The sequence below is a fragment of the Bubalus kerabau genome, chromosome 2, assembly GCF_029407905.1.
Source record: "Bubalus kerabau isolate K-KA32 ecotype Philippines breed swamp buffalo chromosome 2, PCC_UOA_SB_1v2, whole genome shotgun sequence".
Classification (NCBI taxonomy): Eukaryota; Metazoa; Chordata; class Mammalia; order Artiodactyla; family Bovidae; genus Bubalus; species Bubalus kerabau.
This window is the reverse complement of record NC_073625.1, coordinates 198,197,197-198,221,869: the sequence shown is the minus strand read 5'-3', so window position 1 is coordinate 198,221,869 and position 24,673 is coordinate 198,197,197. Positions and strand designations below refer to the sequence as shown.

The following is a 24,673-nucleotide window of genomic DNA, read 5'->3' as shown; positions in this document are numbered from 1 at the left end:
CTGTGAGCTTTTCTGAATCAAGGCCAGGAGTGGGATTGAATGGAATAACAGAGACCAGTTTCTAGGAACCAGGAAGGAAGGGGTCAGAGCTGAACCAGGAGATACCCCTGGAGTAGGGCAAGCTGGAGGCATCATGTCTGAGTGAGCAAGGGGTGAGATTTGCCACCTGACCTAAAAGCAGCAGAGATCAACCCACCCTCTGGGAGGGTCACTGTGCCTCCTTGGAAGCCTGGAATCCTTCCCAGGTACTGGCCTGGTCCTCCCCACATGGCAAACACATCAACCAACCAGCTAGCTTCCTTTCTTCTTTCTTTTTCCCTCCCTTTTTCCAACTTCCTTCTTTTTTCCTTTCCACCTCCCTTCCTTCCTCTCTACTAGCTTGAAACCTACTTTTGTTTCCAACACAAATCGTGGTTTGTCCACTAACATTAACCCACTCCCTTCTCTGTGAAATCATCCAACCCCAAACAAAACCTCCCCCCAGATCTTGTGTCAGACCAGCATTTGCTGGGCTGAGTAAAACTACGTCTGCTCTCTACAACCCTACTTTACTTAAGTAAGCAATATATTCAGATTCTTGGTTTCAGATACAGAATGTGGGTATCCTCTTTAAGAAAACATGACTGTCCCCAAGGCATCTTTCTGATACAAACTGGGCTATGTCACTGCAGGTTACCGCAGGTTACCGTTTCTAAACTCCTGAGTTCCAAGTAGGTCCTGCTGACATCTCCAACCTCAATTTGCCCCCTGCTTCCCAGCCTCTCTAGTCATCCTGAAGTCCCTTCATCTTCGCGTGCATCACTTACCCAGCACAAACACTCCAGCCCACGGCTTCCCCTGGCTGCATCTAGCTTGCTTGTCACCTTTCAGATTTTGTTTGCCAATTTCTGACCCAGCACATGTCGGTGTCTCTGCTGTGTCCCCTGACTCCTGCACCTTCTATTTCTCCAGATGGTTGCATCTAACACATGCTTGCTGCTTCCTTATTTGTCCTTGTAACAAGACTGAGTTCATTGGGCAGGCTGGGACTCTTATTTATCCCTGGATCCCCACCAAATGTAGGACTATTAGTAAGACTAGAGTCTTTTCCTTGTGGACTGCTTTCTTCTCATCTCCCACACCTACTTTTGGAGGTAGGTGTCAAGACGGAGTTTTGAGATAGATGTTGAGATAATAGTCTAACTTTTGGATGCAAGATGTTTATTAGGGGGGCACAGCTCTGAAGGAAAGAGGGGGAAGCAGAAGAGGCAAAAGAAGTCCATGATGCACGCCCTGTCATCCCAGTTACCTTCACTGAGCACTTTAATACAGCTCCATCCCAGCCTTTGCATTTGATGGAAACTGAGCGTAAAAGATCGTTCCTAGTTTTGGGTCATGTCACATGGGACTTCAGAAAGACGACCCCTGTAACCAATGTTGACTAGCACTTGTCCATGGAATTTCAATATTTGGGCTATGATATTATTAAAGCAATTTGTAGTAGAAACAAGTGCTGGATTTAAGGATAAAAGGGATCCAGATACCAGCTCCACTGCAGAGTGATTGTGTATTCTGAGGCACCTTAACCAGTGGGTTCCTTTTCTCTACCTGAGATCAGAGTGATTCCTCATAAGGTGGTCATGAATGTTAACCATTGTAGTATGCTAAACACATTCTTAAAATGATAATTTTCAGCACAATGTAAAGTGGTGGCATTAATAATAACAGAATTACTAATGGCACTCGAGTACAGTGGCACTCAGCTTGGGTGGATGTTCCGGTGTGGGAGTGTTGAATGGATTTCAGGCCTTTGCAATGACCTTTCAATGACTATAGTCAATCTAGTCAAACTTCTTCCTTCCTTTCTCAGAGTAGCTTTCAGTGTCCTTTCAGATGTATCATGTAAATTATTAAATTTGAAACAAAGCCTATTAACCTTTTCCTCACCACTACTTTCTCTTCTTTTTGAGGGCCAATTGTGATCTCTCATCTGTTATCTTGTCTCAATTTGCCAAGACTGTGAGAATTTAGTAGAAAAAATTAACTATTTGAGCGAAGGGAACATTTAGAATGATTGTTGAGGACAATCAGTGATTTTTTTTTTTCATTTGCAGCCTGTGACATTCAAGAAGCTGATGTGATTTTCTTTTGTGATGGTTCTGACATGGTATCTGATTCAGACTTTGTGACCATGACAACTTTCTTGTCAGACTTAATTGATAATTTTGACATGCCATCTGAGAGGATGAAAATTGGGATGGCCCAATTTGGGAGCCGCTACCAAGAAATTATCGAGTTACAGAACTCTCTGACTAAAACCGAATGGAAGTCTCGGATTCAAGCTATCACCAAGAGCAAGGGCCTTCCGCGAATAGACTTGGCCCTGAGAAAAGTGGGCATTATGTTTGAGCCATCCGCTGGTGGCAGAAGGAACGCTGGTGTCCCTCAGACTTTGGTGGTCATCACATCTGGGGGTCCCCGCTATGATGTGTCAAAGGCAGTGGAGGCCCTGAGAGAAGCTGGCATTTGTATTCTGGCTCTGGGCATAGGAGATGTTTATAAGGAACAGCTCCTGCCGATAACGGGCAGTTCTGAAAAAATCATCACTTTCCAAGACTTTGATAAATTAAAGAATGTGGCTGTGCAAAAAAGAATGGTCCGTGAAATCTGCAAGAGTTGCGGGAAAACCAGTAAGTGCTCCTTTGCTCCTTTGCTTTTGTTTGATTGCAGCTTCCTGGTTGTCCATTTCCCAGGGTGTCTTTGGGTGAATCTAACAGGATGTGGTTTAGAATAATATGCAATGAGAATAGGCGTCTCCTCTGTTTCCAAAAGTTTGGGATTGGTCAGCCTTCCTCAGAGGCAGGGGAAAGGGTTCAGAGGCCAGAGGATGCCCTGGGTTGTGTGCCTGGGTCAGCCCTCTCCTCCACTACAATCCAGGGATTATATTCTTCTTAACACTTGGAACTCAGCCTTATATTTCTATCCTCTCTGATTCCGGAAGTCCCAGAGCTATTCCCTGCATCCCACAGGAAGTAAGCAAAATAAACATTTGCTGATTTTACTTTTTCCTATTTTAACTTTGATGAACCATCTTGTAAGGGACTCAGTATGTGTACGTGTGTGTGCATGTCTGTGTATGTGTCTGTCTGTGTCAACTGTATCAGCACATGTCTGGTATATTTTCTTCTTTGAATGATGGCATTCATATAATCATAACATAGTAAAGATTTGAATTGGCCTTGGGGATTATTTAATTTCCAAAGGTCACCGGGGCTGATGGCTGCAAAGGCCAGGTGTGTCATGGAAGTGAGTGACGTGGGCTGGGACTGAAGAAAATAAATGCAGAGCTGTGGTCCATCTGATGGGGATGTCATTCTTCAGCTCCAACTGAGAGCTGTGTGCAGGACTCAGGTTCTGTACACTTGGGACTGGGAGTTGGGAGGACAGAGCATCAGTGAAGGATAATATTTTATGGAATTTGTGCAACAGCAGAAATTCCCCACAGGCCTTCTGTTTCTAGACTTACTATGATGAAGTTCTTTTACAAACCATATTGGTTTTTCGAAGCTGTCTGGTGGGGTGCTCACTGGGGGCAGATGACAATGGTAGAGGAGTCCGGGACTGGAATCAGAAAGCCAGGGTTCCGGCTCTGGTTCAGCAGCAGCAGCTTCCCTGCCTCACCATCTCCTTGTGTGTAAGACGAGCAACTGGACAGGGTCATGGGTGACCAAGTAGCCACTCGCTGCTGAATTGAGTTTGTCCTATTTGGTGTTGTGATCTCGTGAAATTAGTTGATAGTATTTACAGACTCGAGGTTTCACATTAAAATGTAGATTTCAGGCTTCTCTTTGAAAAAATCAGACAATGTGACTGGACTGGGCCCCCTTTCCCACATGGCGACTCTCAGTTGGAAGTGAATGGTGAACAGATGGGTCATTGTTCTGCATTCACTTTCTCACCCACTGCCCGCTTGACTTGATAACATGACCCTCCTGTCCTTTGTTGCTGACTGAGTTGATGGCCTCTGGACTAAGTAAACTCTAAGAAAGATCCAAATATTTTATATTTTATAATTATATTCATCATAATATGTCCTCATTAAATGAAGAAAATATGCATGCATGCACACACACACACACATGAGGCCAGCCTGAGAATAAACCAGGATTAGACTTCAAATAGCCACTGAAATGTGTAACATTTGAAAGGGGACAGAAGAAACACCTGTATTGCATGCTGACCCAGCAGCTAGTATCCTCCTTATGAGACAGTTTTGGGTCCTAGAGACCCTCCAGCCCTAGACCGTGATGCTCTGCCTTTTCAGAACCTTCTGCCCTTCCTTACTCCTGGCTGGTCATTAATGTGGCCTTGTTTTCCTTGATCTCCAGACTGCTTTATGGACATGGTGGTTGGCTTCGACATTTCCACTCACCTGCCGGGTCAGCCATTGTTCCACGGCCACCCCCAGCTGCAGTCATACCTCCCAAGCATCTTAGAGGACATCACCTCCATGAGGGGTGTCAGCTGCGGGGCAGGTGCAGAGATGCAGGTGAGCGTGGCCTTCAAGGTGAACAGTGACCAGGACGTCCCTGCCAAGTTCCAAATCTACCAGCAAACAATATTTGACAGCCTCCTGCAAGTCACCGTCAACGGGCCGACTCACCTGAACGCGCAGTTCCTGCAGTCCATGTGGGACACGTTTGAGAATGTGTCTACATCCCAAGGACAGGTAACCAAGTCACTTTCTAGCTCCCATCTCCATGTCTGTTCGTTAGTTTCTCCCTCCCACTTATATGCTTTGTTCTCAAGTCATCCCATTCTACGCTCTCCTCTTTCTCCAGGTGTTGCTCATCTTTTCAGATGGTCTTGGGCGTGAAAGCAAAATGATGCTTGAAGATCAATCGGACAGGCTCAGGGAAGCAGGTAAACTTGAAATTGAAAATGTAAATGATGAAGCAGGGGATGTGCTGAACAAGTCTCTACCTACGTGGGTGGTCTGGAACTTGGGGTTTGCCCGGCCCCTTGAAGCAAATGCCACTGGTGCCCTGCCCAGCCCCTCTTGACCACACACGCATCCCCCAGATGCTGCAAATGCCACAATCAAGTGCTTATTCCTGTGACCTTCTATAGCCCGGTGCCTATGACTGACCCTACCAGTGACCTGATTCTTGGAGAGGAGGTTGGGGTTATAACGTATTCCACCTGATGGATGGAGGCAAGGGTAATTAATACAGAGGGCTATAGAAGCCCAGCACCCTTGCCTGAAGTGTACAGACTGTGCTCCAGAGTCCCTCGGGAATCAGACCAAGGCGAGGACTTCATGGAGACATCCTTGTCCACAACCTCCACTTCTCTTTGCTGCTTCTCTCTCTACCTCGGAAAGCCACGCACACACAGATTCCTCTCCCAGATGCGGCTTCTAGGGAACCTAAGACGCTTGCTGTCTCTGTCTGTGATGCTCCATTTCTGCTCCCAGCTCATCTGAAACTATGACATGGACAGGGGAGGAGCAGTGAGGAGTGCTTTTCAAAATCCATGATGCAGTCTTTCCCATGGAAAATCAGACACAATAGGAAGTGTCTTAGGGTCCCTAGAAGCTGAATCTGGGAGAGGAACCTGTGTGTGCGTGGCTTACTGAGGTAGAGAGAGAAGCAGCGAAGAGACGTGGAGGTTGTGGACGAGGGTGTGTTTCCATGAAGTCCTCGCCTTGGTCTGATTCCCGAGGGACTCTGGAGCGCAGGCTGTACACTTCAGGCAGGGGTGCTGGGCTTCTGTATCCCCCTGCATTAATTACCCTTGCCTCCATCCATGGAATTCTCCAGGCCAGAATACTGGAGGGGGGTAGCCTTTCCCTTCCCCAGGGTATCTTCTCAACCCAGGGATCGAACCGATGTCTCCCATATTGCAGGCAGATTCTTTACCAGCTGAGCCATGAGGGAAGCCCAAGTGAAGTAGGTCAGAGAGAAAGACAAATATTTACGAAACAGATATAGACTCACAGACATAGAAGACAAGCATATGGTTATCAAAGGGGATAGTGGTGGGGGAGATAAATTAGGAGTTTGAGATTAACATATGAGCAACTATGTATAAGACAGATGAACAGCAGGGACCTACTGTAGAGCACAGATACTGACATATATTAAGCATCTTAGAATAACCTATGTGTATATATATATATATAACTGAATAACTTTGCTGTGCCTCTCAAACTAACACAACAGTGTAAATTTTCTACACAATACTTCAATTTTCAAAGTGGTGAGAAAAAGTATGTTACTAACTACCTTTCTTAAAAATTGCTTTCAAATGCCCAAGAACTTCATTAGGACTGGTGGTGAGGTATTAAACAGGTTTCTGCTAGTCTTTTTGTGTAAGATTTCTTAGATTTCGTACTGAAGTCAGGAACCAGTGCCTCATGTGTGTACAAAAGATGCAGGCAATGCCGCTGTTGGGTTCTTCAATGTCAAGAGCACGTCTTTCTCTTATTTCCCCCTCTCTCTGATTCTTTGAATCATGTTCACTGGAAGGAAATAAGATGGGCTTTCCTTCTTTCGGGAGTGTGATTCCTTGGGTTTTATCACCACTTTTTTGCTGCCCAGGACTTGATGCTTTGCTGGTAGTGTCCTTAAATGAAACCGCTCACGATGAGTTTTCCAGCTTCGAATTTGGAAAAGGGTTTGACTACAGGACTCACCTGACCATTGGAATGAAGGAACTGAGCAGTATGCTATCACAGTATCTGGTGAGTTGCTGAACAAAAACCCCACGTTATTCGAAATGCCCTGGGAGGTCTTCCCTGTGGTCCAGTGGTTAAGAATCCGCCCGCCAGTGCAGGAGACGTGGGTTCCAAGAATATTCCACACGCCTCAGGGCAACTAAGCCCATGTGCCACAACTGCTGAAGCCTGAGTGCCCAGAGCCTGTGCTCCACAGCAAGAGAAGCCCACACACTGCAGCGTAGTCCTTGCTTGCTGCAACTAGGAAAGCCCTCGACAATGAAGACCTAGTGCAGTCAAAAATAAATAGATAAATCTTTTTAAATAATGCCCTGGGAACAAGACTGGAATCTTGATGAGTATTCTCAAAGATTCCCTTGTTTGCCCTAAATTCAGTACATGGTCTTTAGCATATGAAAAAGTGTGACAGCCCAGAGCATTGGTTTTTGTTTCCCTATGACCTTTCATCCTTTGTCATCTCACCAAATGAAAGCTGAGGGAACTAAAAACCCAACTAAAAACACAACCAACCCCTAATCAAATAAAAAAAAAACCCCAGCAGTTTATGCTGTAGAAATCCCAAGAAACAAGATGACCAGTGGTCATCTGTGTGGTGAGTGCCCCTTCTATAAATAGAGGTCATTTCCTAGGAGAAGGTATGTTGCCGGTACAATTGCTAATCTGATGCTTTCTCTTCAAGGTTAAAAAAAAAAAAACACAAAAAAACCCTCTTACTCTTTGCAGTCCCTCACCCAATGAGAGAGGACGGGCTGTAGGTGATGAATTATGATTTGCGTCAGTTCAGTTCTTATGTGATGAATTTCCACACCGTGGCTTCTCACTCAGTGTTTCTTTTTCCCAGGGGAACATTGCAGAGAGGACGTGTTGCTGTCAGTTTTGCAAATGCCCAGGGATTCCAGGACCTCAGGGGATCCGAGGGCCACAAGGCTCCCAGGTACCATTCAGTAGTGACACTGTTGTACCTAATGGGCTTTGATTTGGTATAGATGGAACTGAGACTGAGTAGCTGGGTTTGCAGCCTTCACTTGATGCTGAGGTAATTACTTTGGGCCATTCGTGTGACTTCTTTGGGGTAGGAGCCAGATCAGAAAGGTTCACATTTAAAAAAAAATTATTTTATTGAAGTATAGTTGATTTGCAATGTTGTGTTAATTTCTACTATACAGCTAAGTGATTCAATTATACACACATGTATATATGTAGAGAGAGATAGATATACATTCAGTTATACATATATATATACACACACACATTCTTTTTCCATAAGCCTATAATAAACCACTATGGTTTATTATAGGATATTCAATATAGTTCCCTGTGCTCTACAGTAGGAACTTGTTTATCTATTTTATATATAGTAGTGTGTATCTGCTAATCTAAACTCCTAGCTGATTCCTCCCCTCCATCCCCTTTGGTAGCCATAGGTTTGTTTCCTATGTCTGCGAGTCTATTTCTGTTCTGTAAATGCATTCATTTGTATAATTTCTTAAATTCCACATATACATGATATCATAAGACACTTGTCTTTCCCTTTCTGGCTTACTTCACTTCATATGATGATCTCTAGGTCTACCCATGTGGTTGCAATTGGCATCATTTCATTCTTTTCATGGTTGAGTATATTCCATTGTATAAATATACCACGTCTTCTTTACCCACTTCTCTGTTGACGGACATTTGGGTTGCTTCCATATCTTGGCTATTGTAAACAGTGCTGCTATTAACATTGGAGCGTGCGTCTTTTCAAATTAGAGTTTTTTTTTTTTCAGATATTTGCCCAAGAGTGGGATCACGGAATTGTATGACAACTCTATGTTTAGTTCTTTGAGGAACGTCCATACTGTTTCTATCGTGGCTGCACAAATTTCCATTCCTACCGACAGTGTAGGAGGGTTCAGAAGACGCGCTTTTGATTCTACTATTAAGAATGACTCCTTTTTTTTCTTTTGTAGACTTTGGGGTATTGCTCCTTGGCTTTGCAATTTAGACTTTAGAGTATTGCTCCTTGGCTTTGCAATTTAGACTTTAAACAGTTTTAAAGGTGGCAAGAGGTGTTAGAAATGGTGGGGAAAGTTCTGCTTCATCAACACTGGGTCATGACTGAACTATAAAAAGAGCGTAGCCTTGCAAGCCTTGCCCTTAAAAAACAAATTACACAGCAATAGCATAAATAAATATATCATATATATATAATGGTATTTTAATTCAGTGAAATGCTCTAAGGGAATGAAAATGAATGAACTACAACTACACATGACAACAGGTATAAATTTTATAAACACAATAATGGCCAAAAAAAAAAAGGCAAAACACAGAACAGTGCATATGGTATGATAGATTTATAAAAAGTTTGAAAACAGGCAAAACTAACCTATAGTTATTCTATCTAGGGATGAATAATTAAGTAGTGAAGTATTTTTCAAAGACTTGGAAATATCATCATAAAAGCAAGCATCTGTTCCCAGGGAAGGGGTGGGGACTGCTTTGTGATTGGGGTAGCTGCTAAGTGTGGATACCAGCCATGTCCTATTTCTTGGCCTGGGCAGTGGTTACACTGATATTCACTTCATAACAATTAAGTTGTACCTTTATAGTCTATTTACTTTTATGCACTTTTTCAAATGCATTTTAGATCTCACAATGAAAAGGAGTCTGGTTCATTTGAAGGGCTTAAAAATGATTCTTGCTCAGGAGTCACACTGTCCATCCTTGTGAAAAGATAATTGATCTCAGCCTTTTTACTGACTTCTTGATGAAAGTGAAAGAGGAGAGTGGAAAAAGTTGGCTTAAAGCTCAACATTCAGAAAACGAAGATCATGGCATCCGGTCCCATCACTTCATGGGAAATAGATGGGGAAACAGTGGAAACAGTGTCAGACTTTATTTTTGGGGGCTCCAAAATCACTGCAGATGGTGATTGTAGCCATGAAATTAAAAGACGCTTACTCCTTGGAAGGAAAGTTATGAGCAACCTAGATAGCATATTCAAAAGCAGAAACATTACTTTGCCAACAAAGGTCTGTCTAGTCAAGACTATGGTTTTTCCAGTAGTCATGTATGGATGTGAGAGTTGGACTGTGAAGAAAGCTAGGCACCGAAGAATTGATGCTTTTGAACTGTGGTGTTGGAGAAGACTCTTGAGAGTCCCCTAGACTGCAAGGAGATCCAACCAGTCCGTTCTAAAGGAGATCAGTCCTGGGTGTTCTTTGGAAGGAATGATGCTAAAGCTGAAACTCCAGTACTTTGGCCACCTCATGCGAAGAGTTGACTCATTGCAAAAGACTCTGATGCTGGGAGGGATTGGGGGCAGGAGGAGAAGGGGACGACAGAGGATGAGATGGTTGGATGGCATCACCAACTCGATGGACATGAATTTGAGTGAACTCCGGGAGCTGGTGATGGACAGGGGGGCCTGGCGTGCTGCGATTCATAGGGTTGCAAAGAGTTGGACACGACTGAGCAACTGAACTGAACTGAACTGAGTATATTTTTATGGAAATACAGTTGTTTTGCAATGATGTGTTCATTTCACGCATACAGCATGGTGATTCATACACGTGTATGTGTATTGTTTTTCGATAACTCTTTCGCATTATAGATTATTACAAAATATTGAGTAGAGTTCCCAGTGTTATCCAGTAGGACCTTATTTTTTACCTATTTTATTCATAGAAGTGTGTATACATTAATCCCAAACTCCTAATTTATCCCTCCCCTGGACTTTTTACTGAGTTACGATGTTTTGTTTAGCACACTTTCCTCTCTTATTATGTTGCTGGAGACTAGAATTCTATTCCAAGAGTGCAGCCTCCCAGTGTACTGAGCAGACAGTGGGGATCTGTGTTAGAGGGTGAGGAAAGCAGACCTCAAGTGAGATCCTTGCCAAAAATAAACCAGGAGACAATGAAACAAGAGAGGGAGAGAAGATAGCAGATTACAGCAGATAGAGCTGATAGGGAGAAGGCTCCTTCTTGTCCTCAAAAAAAAAAAAAAAAAAAAAAAGAGGCAGTAATTAAAGTGATGTCTTTGGAAATGTTCTCAGTTTGCCTGCTGAAGGGGTCGTGGTGGACACTGCTATCCTCCATGCAACCCCCCAGGCACAGACCTGGCCCTGAAGGACGTGGGGGCTCCAAACCCAGCCTTCTGGAGGCATCGGGAGGGCTGCCTCTGCAGAGAGCTTCAGAGCCGAGAGCCAGGACCAAGGCTAGCCCCAAGCACTTGTCCAGCTCTCCCCAAACTCACAGCCACGCCTGCAAAACCACAGCTAGGTTGGAGGGAGGGACTTGCTTGAAATGCCTAATGTAACAGGTCTGAGTTGATGAAGGATGACTAAGATGGGTTTTTCTCTTTCCCCGCAGGGCTCTCCAGGTGTGAAAGGCAGCAGAGGACACAGGGGAGAGGAGGGAGAGCCTGTAAGTTTTTGTGACTCACTGCCCAGCACATTCTTTCCTTTTCCATTAAAAAAGCTTTATTTTCCACAAGGAATAGTGGGGTTTTGTTTATATGCTTTTTGTAGTTTGAGGGGTGGGGTGGGTTGCTTTTTTCCCCCTTCTCTTTGTCTGCATCACGAGGGACTTGCTGAATCTACTTGTAGGGGAAAGAAGGGAGCAGAGTCACTTACGTTGTGCCTGGCACGTTTTTGGGGGGCGGCAAGGAACTGGGCACTGTCCCTCTGCCCCTGCATAGGGTGAAAGCTGAAAGGGTGTTTCTGTGGACCGGCAGCCCAGTGCTTCCAGTGTGGAAAGAAAAGTGGGCAAAGCACCCCCACATATGGTGTCATGGTCCTACGCTGCACAAGGCTTTTGAACTTCAATTGTTGACTCCCAAACCATAACTGTTTCTTGGTTCATCAATCAAATTATAAAAATGGATTTGCAGGAACGGAAACCACTTGGGTAGCTCCACTGGGATGGGAAAGTTCAGGAGGTATCCAGCCTGCGTCTCCACCCGCTTAGAACCCTTGTCTGCATAGTAAGTTATAAAAGTACAGCCTCCAGCGTTGGATGGCCCAAGGCTGAGCTAGACGTGAAACCTTAATAAGATATGTTAAGTTCTTGACCCTTGGTTTTCTCGTCTGTCAACTTATAAATTCCTCTAAGACTATAGTTTACCCACCCTGTACCTGTGGAGGAGTTATGGAGCTGACTGAGCCAGTCAGGATTTGGGTGAGGGGAAGAGTGTCACCCACTGCCGGACTGTGAGCCTGCAGCTGGCTGAGTCCAAACAGCGGGGACGTTTTGGTTCCTCTTATCACCTGCAATGTGGGAGACCTGTGTTCTATCACTGGGTTTGGGGAGATCCCCTGGAGAAGGGAAAGGTTACCCACTCCAGTGTTCTGGTCTGGAGAATCCCGTGGACAGAGGAGCCTGGCTGGCCACAGTCCATGGAGTTGCAAAGAATCGGACACAGCTGAGCCACTTTTGTTCACTTTCAGCAACCTGCAGCCATGGGTGAGGCCTCCTGCTTTTACTGCAAACAATCCTCATTAAAAAGAAAGAAAGTAAAGCAGTGAAAGGAAAATTGCCTCTCCCCTCACCTACCAGGAGGGAGAGAACTAAGTTCATTGCTAGTATTTATCCACATAGCAAACCACGAGCACCTTCTGTGCACCCAGATCTGAGCCAAGCCTCCAGGACACAATGGGGAAAGAGACAGTTGGGGATTCCAGCTCTCAGGGAACACAGTATTATTCTTTTCTTGTGACTCATTTTATTCTAGCCCTTGTGTGTGCATGCATGCTAAGTTGCTTGAGTCGTGCCTGACTCTTTACGACCCCATGGACTGTGGCCCACCAGGCTCCTCTGCCCATGGGATTCTCCAGGCAAGAATACTGGAGTAGGCAGCCTTTCCTTTCTCCAGGGGATCCTCCCAACTCAGAGATCGAACCCAGATCTCCTGCATTGCAGGCAGATTCTTTACCATCTGAGTCACCAGGGAAGCCCATTCCAGCCCTTACCTGTATTTTAAATATTTCCGGGAGAAGTTGGACTAATGAGAGATGCACAGACCACTGACCTTGGGTGCTCTTCCCTGTGTGGATGTTCTAATTTGGGGGTTCTTTAACTGGGGAGTCCTTCCTGTGAGCACTGGCTTGAGGCAGTGTCACTTCTGATCAGCTGCTTCTGCTCAGCTCCTGTCCCCTGGAACCCACTTGCTTCTCTGCCATGAGCATGGTGATTTTTCCAGGCTGGTTGGGGCCTGGGCAAGATGTCAGGGCCAACATGTGTCAGGGGAGCATTTGAAATGTGGCTGCAAAGTGATGTGACTTCAGACCTTTGGCTGTGCTTTCTGTTGAGGGCAGAGAAGCAACTGAGCTCACGTCACATGTTAGTGTGATCATGGATCTGTACAGAAGCACTGAAGGGAAAATGTTTGAATCCAGGGGAAAAACAGACTTAATGAACCAGTGTGCAGGGGATTTTGCTTTAACTGGAGCTCAGAGTGCCCTGTTCTGGCTTCACTCTGGAAGAGTAAATGGCTGGCAGCTTTCTGGCAAAAGAATCACTGTGGATATCTGTTTGGGTACCTTTCCCTAGGGAACTCGAGGAGAAATTGGACCCCAAGGAAACAAAGGGAATGCAGGATGTCCAGGGCAGCCAGGTGAAAAGGTAAATGTTTCATTTTAAGTTCCCTATGGCATCTTCTGTCTCTCCTCCATTCCCTCTCTCTTCCATCCCTCCTCCCACTTTCCCTGTCTCTAATTATATGTTAGTTTCTTCCTCTGCAGATTAAGTCTCTTTAGTCATTTCAAGAAATTATAAGCATTAATTAAATTCCACCCATAACCTTTCTGTGGCTGTATAACCAAAAGTAACTAAAGGAATACACAGACACTCTTAATGGAAGCAGTCCCTTCCCACCCCAATAGGCTGTGAATCCACGTTCGGTCTTTGACATGCCAATGAGAGATATTTAATCTTTTACAGGGAACCAGAGGATTTTCTGGATATAAGGTATGTGTGGTTACTTCTCAGACAAATTTGACTTCCTAATGGGATTAATTTGCCCATTAGGTGGCAGAGATCTGCCTTGTTTGTCTTTCAGGGAGAACACGGAGATGATGGGATTGATGGACTGGATGGGGAAGAGGTAAGCCATTTTTCTTCAAGTGCCACAAAATCATCATCAGATCAATGTATCTCTTTCATGGGAATTTCGTTTGCTTTGTCTTCTTTCAGGGCTTTCATGGAATTCCTGGGAAAAAGGGAGAAAAAGGTGATCCAGGTTCCCAGGTAACACTTTTTCGTACATCAAAGGAGAATTTGGCATTAGAGGTAGTCTTAACTGTAATGTGTCAGAGGTTAGGAGGAAGAAAGTGGACATCTGACTGGCGTACAGTGAAGCCTGTTACCACTGAATAGATGGTGCATCCCCATTTGGGGCAAGTGGGTAACTATGTGATTTTCAAGAATTTCCAAGCTAGAAAGATCCAAGGCTTGCAAGAATCTGTGAGCAAGAATCTTTTGCAAGATTGCAATCTGCTTACAAGAATCTTTTTGGAAGTCTGCAAGTGAATCCATTTGCCCATCAGCAACTTGTATTCTTTATTGCATCCAAAAAAAAAAAAAAAAAGGCAAGAGAAAGAGACAGAATTATTTTGGTGGACTTGATATAGCAAATCACAATGATATATACATATACATGTTTATTTATTTTCAGTTCACTTCAACACTCATTAATGTGTGCCTCTTTGGTTCCAAGCAGCTCTCCTTTTGTGTTCTGATTTGCTTATTTATTAAATACTTTGAATACCTGGTGTGTGTCAGGCACTGAGTTATGTACAGAAGACTCAGAGATGAACCAGACTGTCCTTGTCCTCAGGGATCCTCTGGTGTGGTTGGGAAGACAGAGATATCAGTAGCTAATGGAATGCAGGATGTGGTTGGGATCATGTTATAGGCCACTGTGTGGGCCCAGAGAACAGTGGGGAGGGAGTGCAGGAAATCTTTCTGGAGGAAATGATCCCTGAACTGTAGATGAATAGGAATTAGCAAGACATGGAGAGAGGGCATTCCAGACAGAGGGAGTGGTTTTTTAAAATTTTAATTGGAGGCTAATTACTTTACAATATTGTGGTGGTTTTTGCTATACATTGACATGACTCAGCCATGGTGTACATGCATCTCCCATCCTGAAGCCCCCTCACCTCCCTCCCAACTGCATCCCTCTGGGTTGTCCCAGGGCACTGGCTTTGAGTGGCCTGCTTCATGCATTGAACTTGCACTGGTCATCTATTTCACATATGGCAATATACATGTTTCAGTGCTATTCTCTCAAATCATCTCACCCTCCCCTTCTCCCACAGAGTCCAAAAGTCTGTTCTTTATATCTGTGTCTCTTTTGCTGTCTTGCATATAAGGTCATTGTTACTGTATCAGTGCTTTTCTTTCTGACTTCACTCTGTGTAGTAGGCTCCAATTTCATCCACTTCATTAGAACTGATTTAAATGTGTTCTTTTTAATGGCTGAGTAATATTCCATTGTGTATATGCACCACAACTTTCTTATCCATCCGTTTAAGCAAAGACACGGAGGCTTGGGGGGGGGCCCTGAATGTTGTTCTGTCTGTTATGAGCATTAAGGTTCAGATGGAGGGAGCTGGGGTTCAAAAGGAGTTGGGAAGAGCTGGGAAAGGCACTGGTGAGCCAAGGAGAAGCCGTCTGGATCACAATCATTGGGAATGCGGAGCCTTAAAAAGATTTTAAGGAAGGAGGTCACAATCCAATTTGCATTTTTAGAACTATTCCATGACAGTAGCGTGGAGGATGTGTTGGGGATGACATAGATGCAAGGCAAAGATGAGAGGTGGATCTGTAGTAATCAGGGTGAGAAGTGCTGAAGCCTTCAAATGAAGCAACAGACAAAAGACACATTAAGGATGTAATAGGGTCTAGGCTGGAGTGAGGTCCTGGCGTGCAAAATTTAAGGAAGCACTTATTCTCAGAGTGATGTAGAGTGGGTGCCTGCCCAAATGTTGTACCCTTGGAATCTTGTTTGTCTCACCCTGGCTCTGGCTCCAGGATGTCAGATTTATTCAAATTAACTAAAATGAAAAATTCTGCTCTCTTGTCATGTGCTTGATGGCCATCTATGACCAGGGGCTAGTGTACTGGACAGTGTGGATGGAGAACCTCTCCATCTCTGCAGAAGGTTCTAGAGGGCGGTGCTAGACCATGAGAATTTTTACCTTTTCTCAGCCTCATTATAAATAGTCCTGACCATAGGTTTCAAACTGGGCTTGGTTCTGCTTGAGAGGCTGAAAAGAATCTAGCTGGGATAGAGGAATGTGAATCATTTTGTCTGATTGATTTTCTCCCCTACAATCGCCACAACACTTGATATTTTAACACCCTCCTGCAAGCTAACTTGGAGCTCATTTTATTTATTTTTTTTCAGGGCAGCCCAGGTTCCAGAGGCCCCCCTGGGGGATATGGGGAGAAGGGTTTCCCAGGGGATCCTGTAAGTTTCTGGGGCCCAGATGGTCCTGAATTGTGTAGTTACTCCACATTTCCTGTCTTTTTTTCTCTTGTGTTTCCTCTAACCTGTAGGCAAGCACATAACTTGGGAGGGGTGTAGTAGGTATTGACTGAGGCTTATTTGGTTGAGGTAAGCCTGCATATGGTCTGGGCTGATTATATATCTAAAACTCAGAGATGGAAACAAAAATCCCATCTTAATCATTTTGAGACTTTCAAGTTCCTTTGGGAACGAAATTTCCATAATTTTACTTACTGAGTTTTCAATCCTGTAGATTCCCTAATGCAGACTCGATTACAGGGGAATCTTGCTACCTCTTTGAATGAGTGGCATGGCCCTGTTTGGAAGGGTGCATTAGTGAAGCTGCCAGTATAGAGGAGGGAAAATCACTGCAACTTCAGCAAGCACTCATAACTCTTCATTTATCACTAAGCCTCCTTCAGATTTACTTTCATCTTTAAAAAAAATTGTGTTTCAAATATGGAGAATTTTCTCCACCTCTCATTATTTAGCCCAGATTAGCTTAGTTCTTGAACACTGTACTATTTTGAGAAAAAAAAAAAGGCTGATATTTCTTGATTCTAAAGTACTTTTTAAATCTTCCTCTAGGGTAATCCAGGACAAAGCAGTAACATCAAAGGACAAAAGGGCTCCAAAGGAGAACAAGGAAGCCAAGTAATTTGATCTATTTAATGTATACGAGTTGATTAATTCTATTATGGAGCTGAGGCTTTCTTAAAGTCTAAATTAATTATTTAGTAAAATACATAACCCTTTTTTATAATTGAACAATCACTCCTAAGTTTAAGAGAGCCTTATTTTCTTAAAATAAGGCATGCCTGTAGTAGCTAACATCTCTATGGGGAAAATCATCACATTTCTGGCAGGTGATATTATTATATGGGGAAACTAGTCATAGCAGTGCATGTTGCGATATCATTTTCCTCTTTAATACATGTATACCCAGTAGGGTTAATATGCAGAAATATTCTGGCATGACGCATCTGTTCAGTTTAATGGTACTTGATGTTGTTATGCTGATGCCTTTGTCACTTCTTCAGAATCTTTTGCCTTATGATCTTGGGGGAACAATTTTCTTTCCAGGGTAGAACCGGGCAGAAAGGGACGCAAGGCAGTCCTAGCTCCAGAGGGAGCAGGGTAAGTATTTCCATAGACATTTATTGTTCCTCCTTATCACCTGAAGATGCCGCAGAGGCATTCAGAATATGTGTCCCTGCAGTCAACTGATCCAAGAGTCCTATCTTGACACTGTTGTCATTCAGGGTCAAGATAGCTCAGTTGGTAAAGAATCCAACTGCAATGCAGGAGACTCCCATTCTATTCCTGGGTTGGGAAGATCCACTGGAGAAGGGATAGGCTACCCATTCCAGTATTCTTGGGCTTCCCTTGTGGCTCAGCTGCTAAAGAACCCACCTGCAATGTGGGAGACATGGGTTTGATCCCTGGGTTGGGAAGATCCCCTGGAGAAGGGAAAGGCTACCCATTCCAGTATTCTGGCCTGGAGAATTCCATGGACTGTATAGTCCTTGGGCTCGCAAAGAGTTGGACACGACTGAGCAACTTTCACTTTCACAATTCTTTGTTTTGAGGGGCTTTCCTATGCATTATATGATATTTTGCAGCATCCCTGGTCTCTACACACTAGAGATCAGTAGCACCCACTTTCCTGAGTTGTGGCATCCAAAAATGTCTGCAGATCTTGCCAAATTTCAGTCGAGAATCGTGATGGGCGGCAAATTGCTCCTGGTTGAGAAACATTGTGATGGTGTGTTTTTCCCCTTCCACCTTCTGGAAGCTTTTAAATGCCTTTGGAGAGAGCCAATGATTTTCATATAAAAATCCTCCTCCAGTAGCTCAGCATCTTTGAGCTTTGTAAAGAACATTAAGAAATATATATCTTCCCTGGTAGCTCAGAAGGTAAGGAATCTACCTGCAATGCAGGAGATCCGGTTCAATCCCTAGGTCAGAAACACCCCCTGGAGAAGGAAATGGCAACCCACTCCAATATTCTTGCCTGGGATAATCCCATGGACAGAAGAGTCTGGCTGGCTACAGTCCATGGGGTCGCAAAGAGTCAGACATGACTGAGTGACTAACACTCAAATATACTCTCTTCCTCTTCGTATATCACCTGTGGGAAAGATAAATCACAGATAATAATAAATTCTTCCTGAATAAACCAAAACATTGGCGATTAGGGCCGAGCCAGTGGCAACCTTGAGATGCTGCACACATCCCGTGTGATATCAAGCTGAAAACAGAAATGTTGGATTTCCCTTTCTTTTTAAAGAACAACCAAGAACCCACTTTCCCTTTGTGGACTACTGAAATTAGAGAGTATGTTTATAATGTATTAGAAACCCACTCATCGTGCACTCAGATGGAGATAATAAAAAGAAATGACGTACAATATCCTAGATTTGGTCCTGGGTTTTGGTCAAGAGAATACTGGAAACACTTGGCTTCCTTTAGTGTTATAAATTTGGAATCTTCCTGCCACTTTGAAAGCTGTGGCTTTTGCCTCTCTCTCTGGGAGAGATAACGGGTGAATGTTTTAATTCCTCCTGCCTTTGTTTATCTTGACTCAGTTCTTAAGGGAAAAGGTCTCCCATTGGATGACTTAGGCCTCCCAATGCTACTAGTGAAATTCTTTGGGATGTTGCCCTCCTCTCCACACAAGATAATTGAAATTAATCAGAGGAAGCAGGAGATCAGCAAGATGAACTAAATGCTATAAATCTTACAGATAAACGTGTAGTTTTGTTGGTTTGAAACAGCTTTATAGCAGTCACCATCAATCAGCACCTTTTAAAAAAAGAGGCGCTGGGGCCAGTTAAAGGGTTACTACTTGGACAAACCAACCATTGACTTTAAGTCACTGCATAGACAGGAGGCTCAGCTTGTTTCTGCCATCCTCACCCACTTCCCTGCCCATCTCCTCCTCTAACCTCTTTCCTCTTAAATTAAACAAGGCAACATGGATGGATATAAAGCAGTGGCTTTTCTACTTCTCTTTCACCTTTCCAGTGAAGGCTAGAATTCTCTCTGACGGTCAGGGGATCTTAAATGGATGACAAATGCTAAAAACACAAGCAAACCTAAGACATCTCTTGGGTGACACAATTTCAATCTATTTAAATTGAATTGCTGCCCCAGCTCTTGAGAAAGCAATGGATCTGTGTACTAAGAACCAGACCATTTGAAAGTATGTTCCAGGCCCATTTGGGGGCTTCCCTGGTGGCTCAGATGGTAAAGAATCTGCCTGCAATGCAGGAGGCCTGGGTTCATTCCCTGGGTCAGGAAGATCCCCTGGAGAAGGAAATGGCAACCCACTCCAGTGTTCTTGCCTGGAGAATTCCATGCACAGAGGAGCCTGGTGGACTATAGTCCATTGGGTTACAAAGAGTTGGACATGCCTGAGTGACTAACACATTTTTCTTCCAGGCCCATTGCCTTTGGCCCATCAGGCACAAGGAATGCTTATAGATAATAGTATTTATACTTCTAGAGCACCTAATTTGTGCCTGGTCCAGTTCAAATCATTTTCAAATATTAATTTGTTTAATCCTCATAACAAATCTATCAGGTAGAAATTATGATTATAGCCATTTTACAGATGAGAAAAAGCAAGAGACCCTGGACAAACAGGCCAGGATTAGAACAGGTAGTGAATGTCAGAGCTGGGGTTTGAACCAGGGTGTCTCACTCCTAACCAGCCAGGCTCAGGTTCATTGTGCAATTGCTCTGTGCCACCCAGGCTTCAAAGGGCAAGGCTGAGCTCACAGCCATCTGACTTCTGAAGACACATCCCTAACCATTGTGCTGCACTGTCTGAATACAGAAGGAATGCTATTTTATCCTTGCTTTTTAATGGAGACAGAATTACGACATCATGAAAGAGTGACTTCAAACTTTATTTACTGTTTCGTCTCACTTTCATCTGTCAAGAGTTCTGTGAGTCACATCAAACAGCTGACAGATTACAAAGGGCAGCTTCTCTCAACGGGTATTTGCACTTTATAAGCAAAGAGTACCTAAATCAAGTACTCTAATCGTGGAGGAATTCTAATCATTAGCCAAACCGGTGGAGGTGATATTTGGTCAGGTGGTTTATTCTAAGAGGATTCAGGAGCTGGGCAGTTGAAAGAAAACAGCTGTTCTGCAATCGTTTCATGGCTACCTTTCCAAATGAATGTAGGAAAAAAAGATATTTTTAAGTATTTGTTTTGACATGATGTAATCATAGTTTTTTATCACCACACAAAGTAGATTGATAAGTGAGATGTCCCTCTGGAATTCGGTGAGGCAGAGCTGGGAGGTGAGGACAGACCTCATCATAGCTTTTCAGGAAAAAAGTTAGGATCTGGGGCTTGGATATCTTCTTCTGGCTTAGCCACCCTCTGGAAAGCAGAGATAGCCACTAGGTGGAGAGCCTGCCTTGGCAGCATGAAGTTGCTTCTGGAGATGTGCAGCTGGATTTTGGCTTCAGACCAGCTTTTCTCTGACGACCCTGATGGTGGCATTGTACCAGCACATGGACCCCATTGGCCGTGTCCCCCTTGGAGAAGTCCATGGAGTCTAACCCCTCGGGCCCATGAGGGGCACTGTGTGTAATGATGTTTCGCTCTCCCCTAAGATATGATCAGGGGCTGGGACAGAGAGCAGAGGATATGGCATAGCTTGTGCTCAGGCAGGAAACCTCTGATCAGCAGACAGTACTTTGTGGGATTTGCCGGAGTGGGTGGGCATCAGACAGGTGCTCTGGGATGATCTGATTCTCCAAACAGCTTCCCAGATAGTTGCCAGGGTTGTCAGCCTAGAGCTGAGTCTGTAATGACTTTTAGATTGGTTTGCAATCAATCCCCCAAATGTTAGTAATTAAGTGCCTGGTGTGTAAGCTTGTCTTTGGAGAGTGGCTCGGGGAAGTCGTCTCTGCAAGCTGCCTGTTACTCTGTCTGTCAAGAGCAAGAGAAGTCGGATTGCCTCTAAGGAGTCTCCATCTAGACACCCACTCACTAACCCTCTGTCTTTTCTGATCCAGGGAAGAGAAGGCCAGAGGGGAGTCCAGGGTGCCTTGGTGAGTAGCCTTTCTCTCCTGTCCTCTATGGGAGGTGGGGCCAATGAGCTAGCATTTGATAAGGGTGCTGCAGGAAGTGCAGAGCACTGGATATGAGCCCTCCCAACTGGTGGATCCAGTGTCCATCAATTAGGCTGCCAGACATAGGACAGACCTAGAGTAAGGCAAGCCTCCTTCATAAACACCTCAGAGACAGCAGACCTGCGCAGTTCTGCAGACTCTGTTGTTCACACACCCTGGGCTTCGACTGCAAGACAGTGAAATTCCGTCTTAGAGTAAGCAATGGCCCGGAGTTCAATCCTTAGACAGCATGGAAAAGTACAGTCCTAGGCCAAGAGGGGCACGATCCAAGTCAGACAAGACAGTTTCAGGTACCATGCCGTGGAGCACTAGTACTATGAAGAGAAAACCTATGTGGAAACTGTGTGAAGAGAATCTTAACCCTGAGAACTCATCCATCAGGGGGAACCGGGCACACCTGGACCTCAAGGTGCATCAGGAGCTGAAGGATTGCAAGGCTCACAGGTGTGTTGGAATATTTATAATACTGATAATAATGCTGCTGTTCTGATGGGAAGATGTAGTTCTGTATAAAATTAAAGTTGCCCCTGTCCTTGTCCATGGTACATGTCTCAGGGATTCTGCATTTCCCTTTGCAGGTAGATGACTTTGCCCCATTTTTGCAGCTCACTGATGAGCAAAGCTTGCTCCTGTGTGTACCTGGCATTGTGTCTGCATTTTAATCTTAACAAATTATTGAGACCTTAATACTTTCTCACTAATCAGTATCCAGATCAACAAATTGGTTTTACTTAAGTGAGATCCTGAACACAGACTCCCATAAAGGAAAGTTAGAAATTGGCAACTGTTATTCAACTCTTCTGAAGTTAGCTCTACAAGGGGTGACAGGGCTTCCAGAATATCACTGATAGGGCTCCATTTGAGGCATCTGCATTTTCTCTTAGTCACATCATTAGTGAGATAGGCATTGGAGTTGCAACATCTCTTTCTTTTCCATGTCAGAAATATGCCAGGGTCACCCAAGAGAGTGGCTTTAGCACAAGGGGAGTTGGTCACCTTGCTATTCTTTGGAACTCTGCATTCAAACGAGTATATCTTTCCTTTTCTCCTTTGCCTTTTGCTTCTCTTCTTTCTCAGCTATTTGTAAGGCCTCCTCTGACAACCATTTTGCCTTTTTGCATTTCTTTTTCTTGGGTATGGTCTTGATCACTGCCTCCTGTATAATGTCATGAACCTAGACGATCATTCACCTAGAGCCAGACATCCTGGAATGCAAAATCAAGTGGGCCTTAGGAAGCATCACTACGAACAAAGCCAGTGGAGGTGATGGAATTCCAGTTGAGCTATTTCAAATCCTAAAAGATGATGCTGTGAAAGCGCTGCACTCAATATGCCAGCAAATTTGGAAAACTCAGCAGTGGCCACAGAACTGGAAAAGGTCAGTTTTCATTCCAATCCCAAAGAAGAGCAATGCCAAAGAATGTTCAAACTACTGCACAATTGCACTCATTTCACATGCTAGTAAAGTAATGCTCAAAATTCTCCAAGCCAGACTACAACAGTACATGAACCGTGAACTTCCAGATGTTCAAGATGGATTTAGAAAAGGCAGAGGAACCAGAGATCAAATTGCCAACATCTGTTGAATCATAGAAAAAGCAATAAATTTCCAGGAAAAAAGTATACATCTGCTTTATTGATTATGCCGAAGCCTTTGATTATGTAGATTACAATAAAGTATGGAAAATTCTGAAGGAGATAGGAATATCAGACCACCTTACCTGTCTCCTGAGAAATGTGTATGCAGGTCAAGAAGCAACAGTTAGAACTGGACATGGAACAACTGACTGGTTCCAAACAGGGAAAGGAGTACGTCAAGGCTGTATATTCTCACCCTGCTTATTTAACTTATATGCAGAATACATCATGTGAAATGCCAGGCTGGATGAAGTGCTGGAATCAATATTGCCAGGAGAAATATCAATAACATCAGATACGCAGATAATACCACCCTTAAGGCTGAAAGTGAAGACGAAATAAAGAACCTCTTGATGAAAGAGGAGAGTGAAAAAGCTGGTTTAAAACTCAACACTCAAAAAACTAAGATCATGGCATCTGGTCCCATCACTTCATGGCAAATAGATGGGGAAACAATGGAAACAGTGGATGACTTTATTTTCCTGGGCTTCAAAATCACTGCAGACTGTGACTGCAGCCATGAAATTAAAAGACACTTGCTCCTTGAAGGAAAAGCCATGACCAACCTAGAAAGCATATTAGAAAGCAGAAACATTACTTTGACGACAAAGGTCTGTCTAGTCAAAGCTATGGTCTTTCCAGTAGTCATGTATGGATGTGAGAGTTGGACTATAAAGAAAGCTGAGTGCAGAAGAATTGATGCTTTTGAACTGTGGTGTTGGAGAAGACTCTTGAGAGTCCCTTGGACCACAAGGACGTCCAACCAGTCTATCCTAAAGGAAATCAGTCCTGAATATTCATTGGAAGGACTGATGCTGAAGCTGAAACTCCAATACTTTGGTCACCTGATGAGAAGAACTGACTCACTGGAAAAGACCCTGATGCTGGGAAAGATTGAAGGCAGGAGGATGAGATGGTTGGATGGCATCATCGACTCAATGGATGTATTTGAGCAAGCTCCAGGAGTTGGCGATGGACAGGGAGGCCTGGTGTGCTGCAGTCCATGGGGTCGCAAAGAGCCAGACATGACAGCCAGCCTCAGTGCATCCCCAGCCTTTGTCGGGAGAGGAGTGATGTTACCTCAGCCCCTCCAGGGTTCCTATGATGCTCAGGCTATGAACCAAGGTGAGCCAGGGGCTCTGACCACCACTTGCCCTGAGAAGCCAAGCATCTTGCGGCTGCTGTTTTGGTGATGAGAAGCTACAGCAGCACTGCCAGTTTTCCCCTCCGGGCAAGAGAACCGTATTAGAACCAAACAACTGATGGGAAGTACAGCAGAAAGGATGTGTTAGTTCCTCTGATAGAGATCTGCTGTGAAAATGTCCTTTTATGCTAACTTAGAACAGCTTGCTTTCTCTTTTACACGTTGAAGTACTTTGGCCCAATAACTTGCCACATCAAAGGAGTTCATCTGCCTATTGTTTGTGTCTTGCTTCCTTCTTCTGTGGGTTTTATTTCCTCTTTAAGTCTCTTTTCCATTTCTACCCATTACAGAGGGATAAGGTCTTATACCCAGGCAGGGAATTTCTTCATAAAAGCCGCTCCACTGAGTCTGGATCTCCCAGCACCTTCTCTTCCGAGACAAGCTTAATCATGGTGTTAAACTGCTTGAAGGGCTGGACTAGTGCTTTTCCATGCGTGTCTTTCAAGAGCAGCAGCAA

At 44.2% G+C, this 24,673-nt stretch overlaps 1 protein-coding gene across 1 annotated transcript in view; it reads left to right on the top strand.

The window, feature by feature from the left end:
• Nucleotides 1–24,673, top strand: part of COL6A5 (collagen type VI alpha 5 chain) — a 162,287-nt gene that overhangs the window by 55,954 nt on the left and 81,660 nt on the right. The window contains exons 8-22 of the mRNA XM_055569957.1: nucleotides 2,094–2,669; nucleotides 4,368–4,708; nucleotides 4,821–4,902; nucleotides 6,582–6,724; nucleotides 7,560–7,652; nucleotides 11,077–11,130; nucleotides 13,255–13,326; nucleotides 13,645–13,671; nucleotides 13,763–13,807; nucleotides 13,897–13,950; nucleotides 16,115–16,177; nucleotides 16,805–16,870; nucleotides 17,300–17,353; nucleotides 21,258–21,293; nucleotides 21,756–21,818. Coding sequence (XP_055425932.1) covers nucleotides 2,094–2,669; nucleotides 4,368–4,708; nucleotides 4,821–4,902; nucleotides 6,582–6,724; nucleotides 7,560–7,652; nucleotides 11,077–11,130; nucleotides 13,255–13,326; nucleotides 13,645–13,671; nucleotides 13,763–13,807; nucleotides 13,897–13,950; nucleotides 16,115–16,177; nucleotides 16,805–16,870; nucleotides 17,300–17,353; nucleotides 21,258–21,293; nucleotides 21,756–21,818 — 1,769 coding nt within the window. The remainder of the gene's footprint in view (nucleotides 1–2,093; nucleotides 2,670–4,367; nucleotides 4,709–4,820; nucleotides 4,903–6,581; nucleotides 6,725–7,559; nucleotides 7,653–11,076; nucleotides 11,131–13,254; nucleotides 13,327–13,644; nucleotides 13,672–13,762; nucleotides 13,808–13,896; nucleotides 13,951–16,114; nucleotides 16,178–16,804; nucleotides 16,871–17,299; nucleotides 17,354–21,257; nucleotides 21,294–21,755; nucleotides 21,819–24,673) is intronic.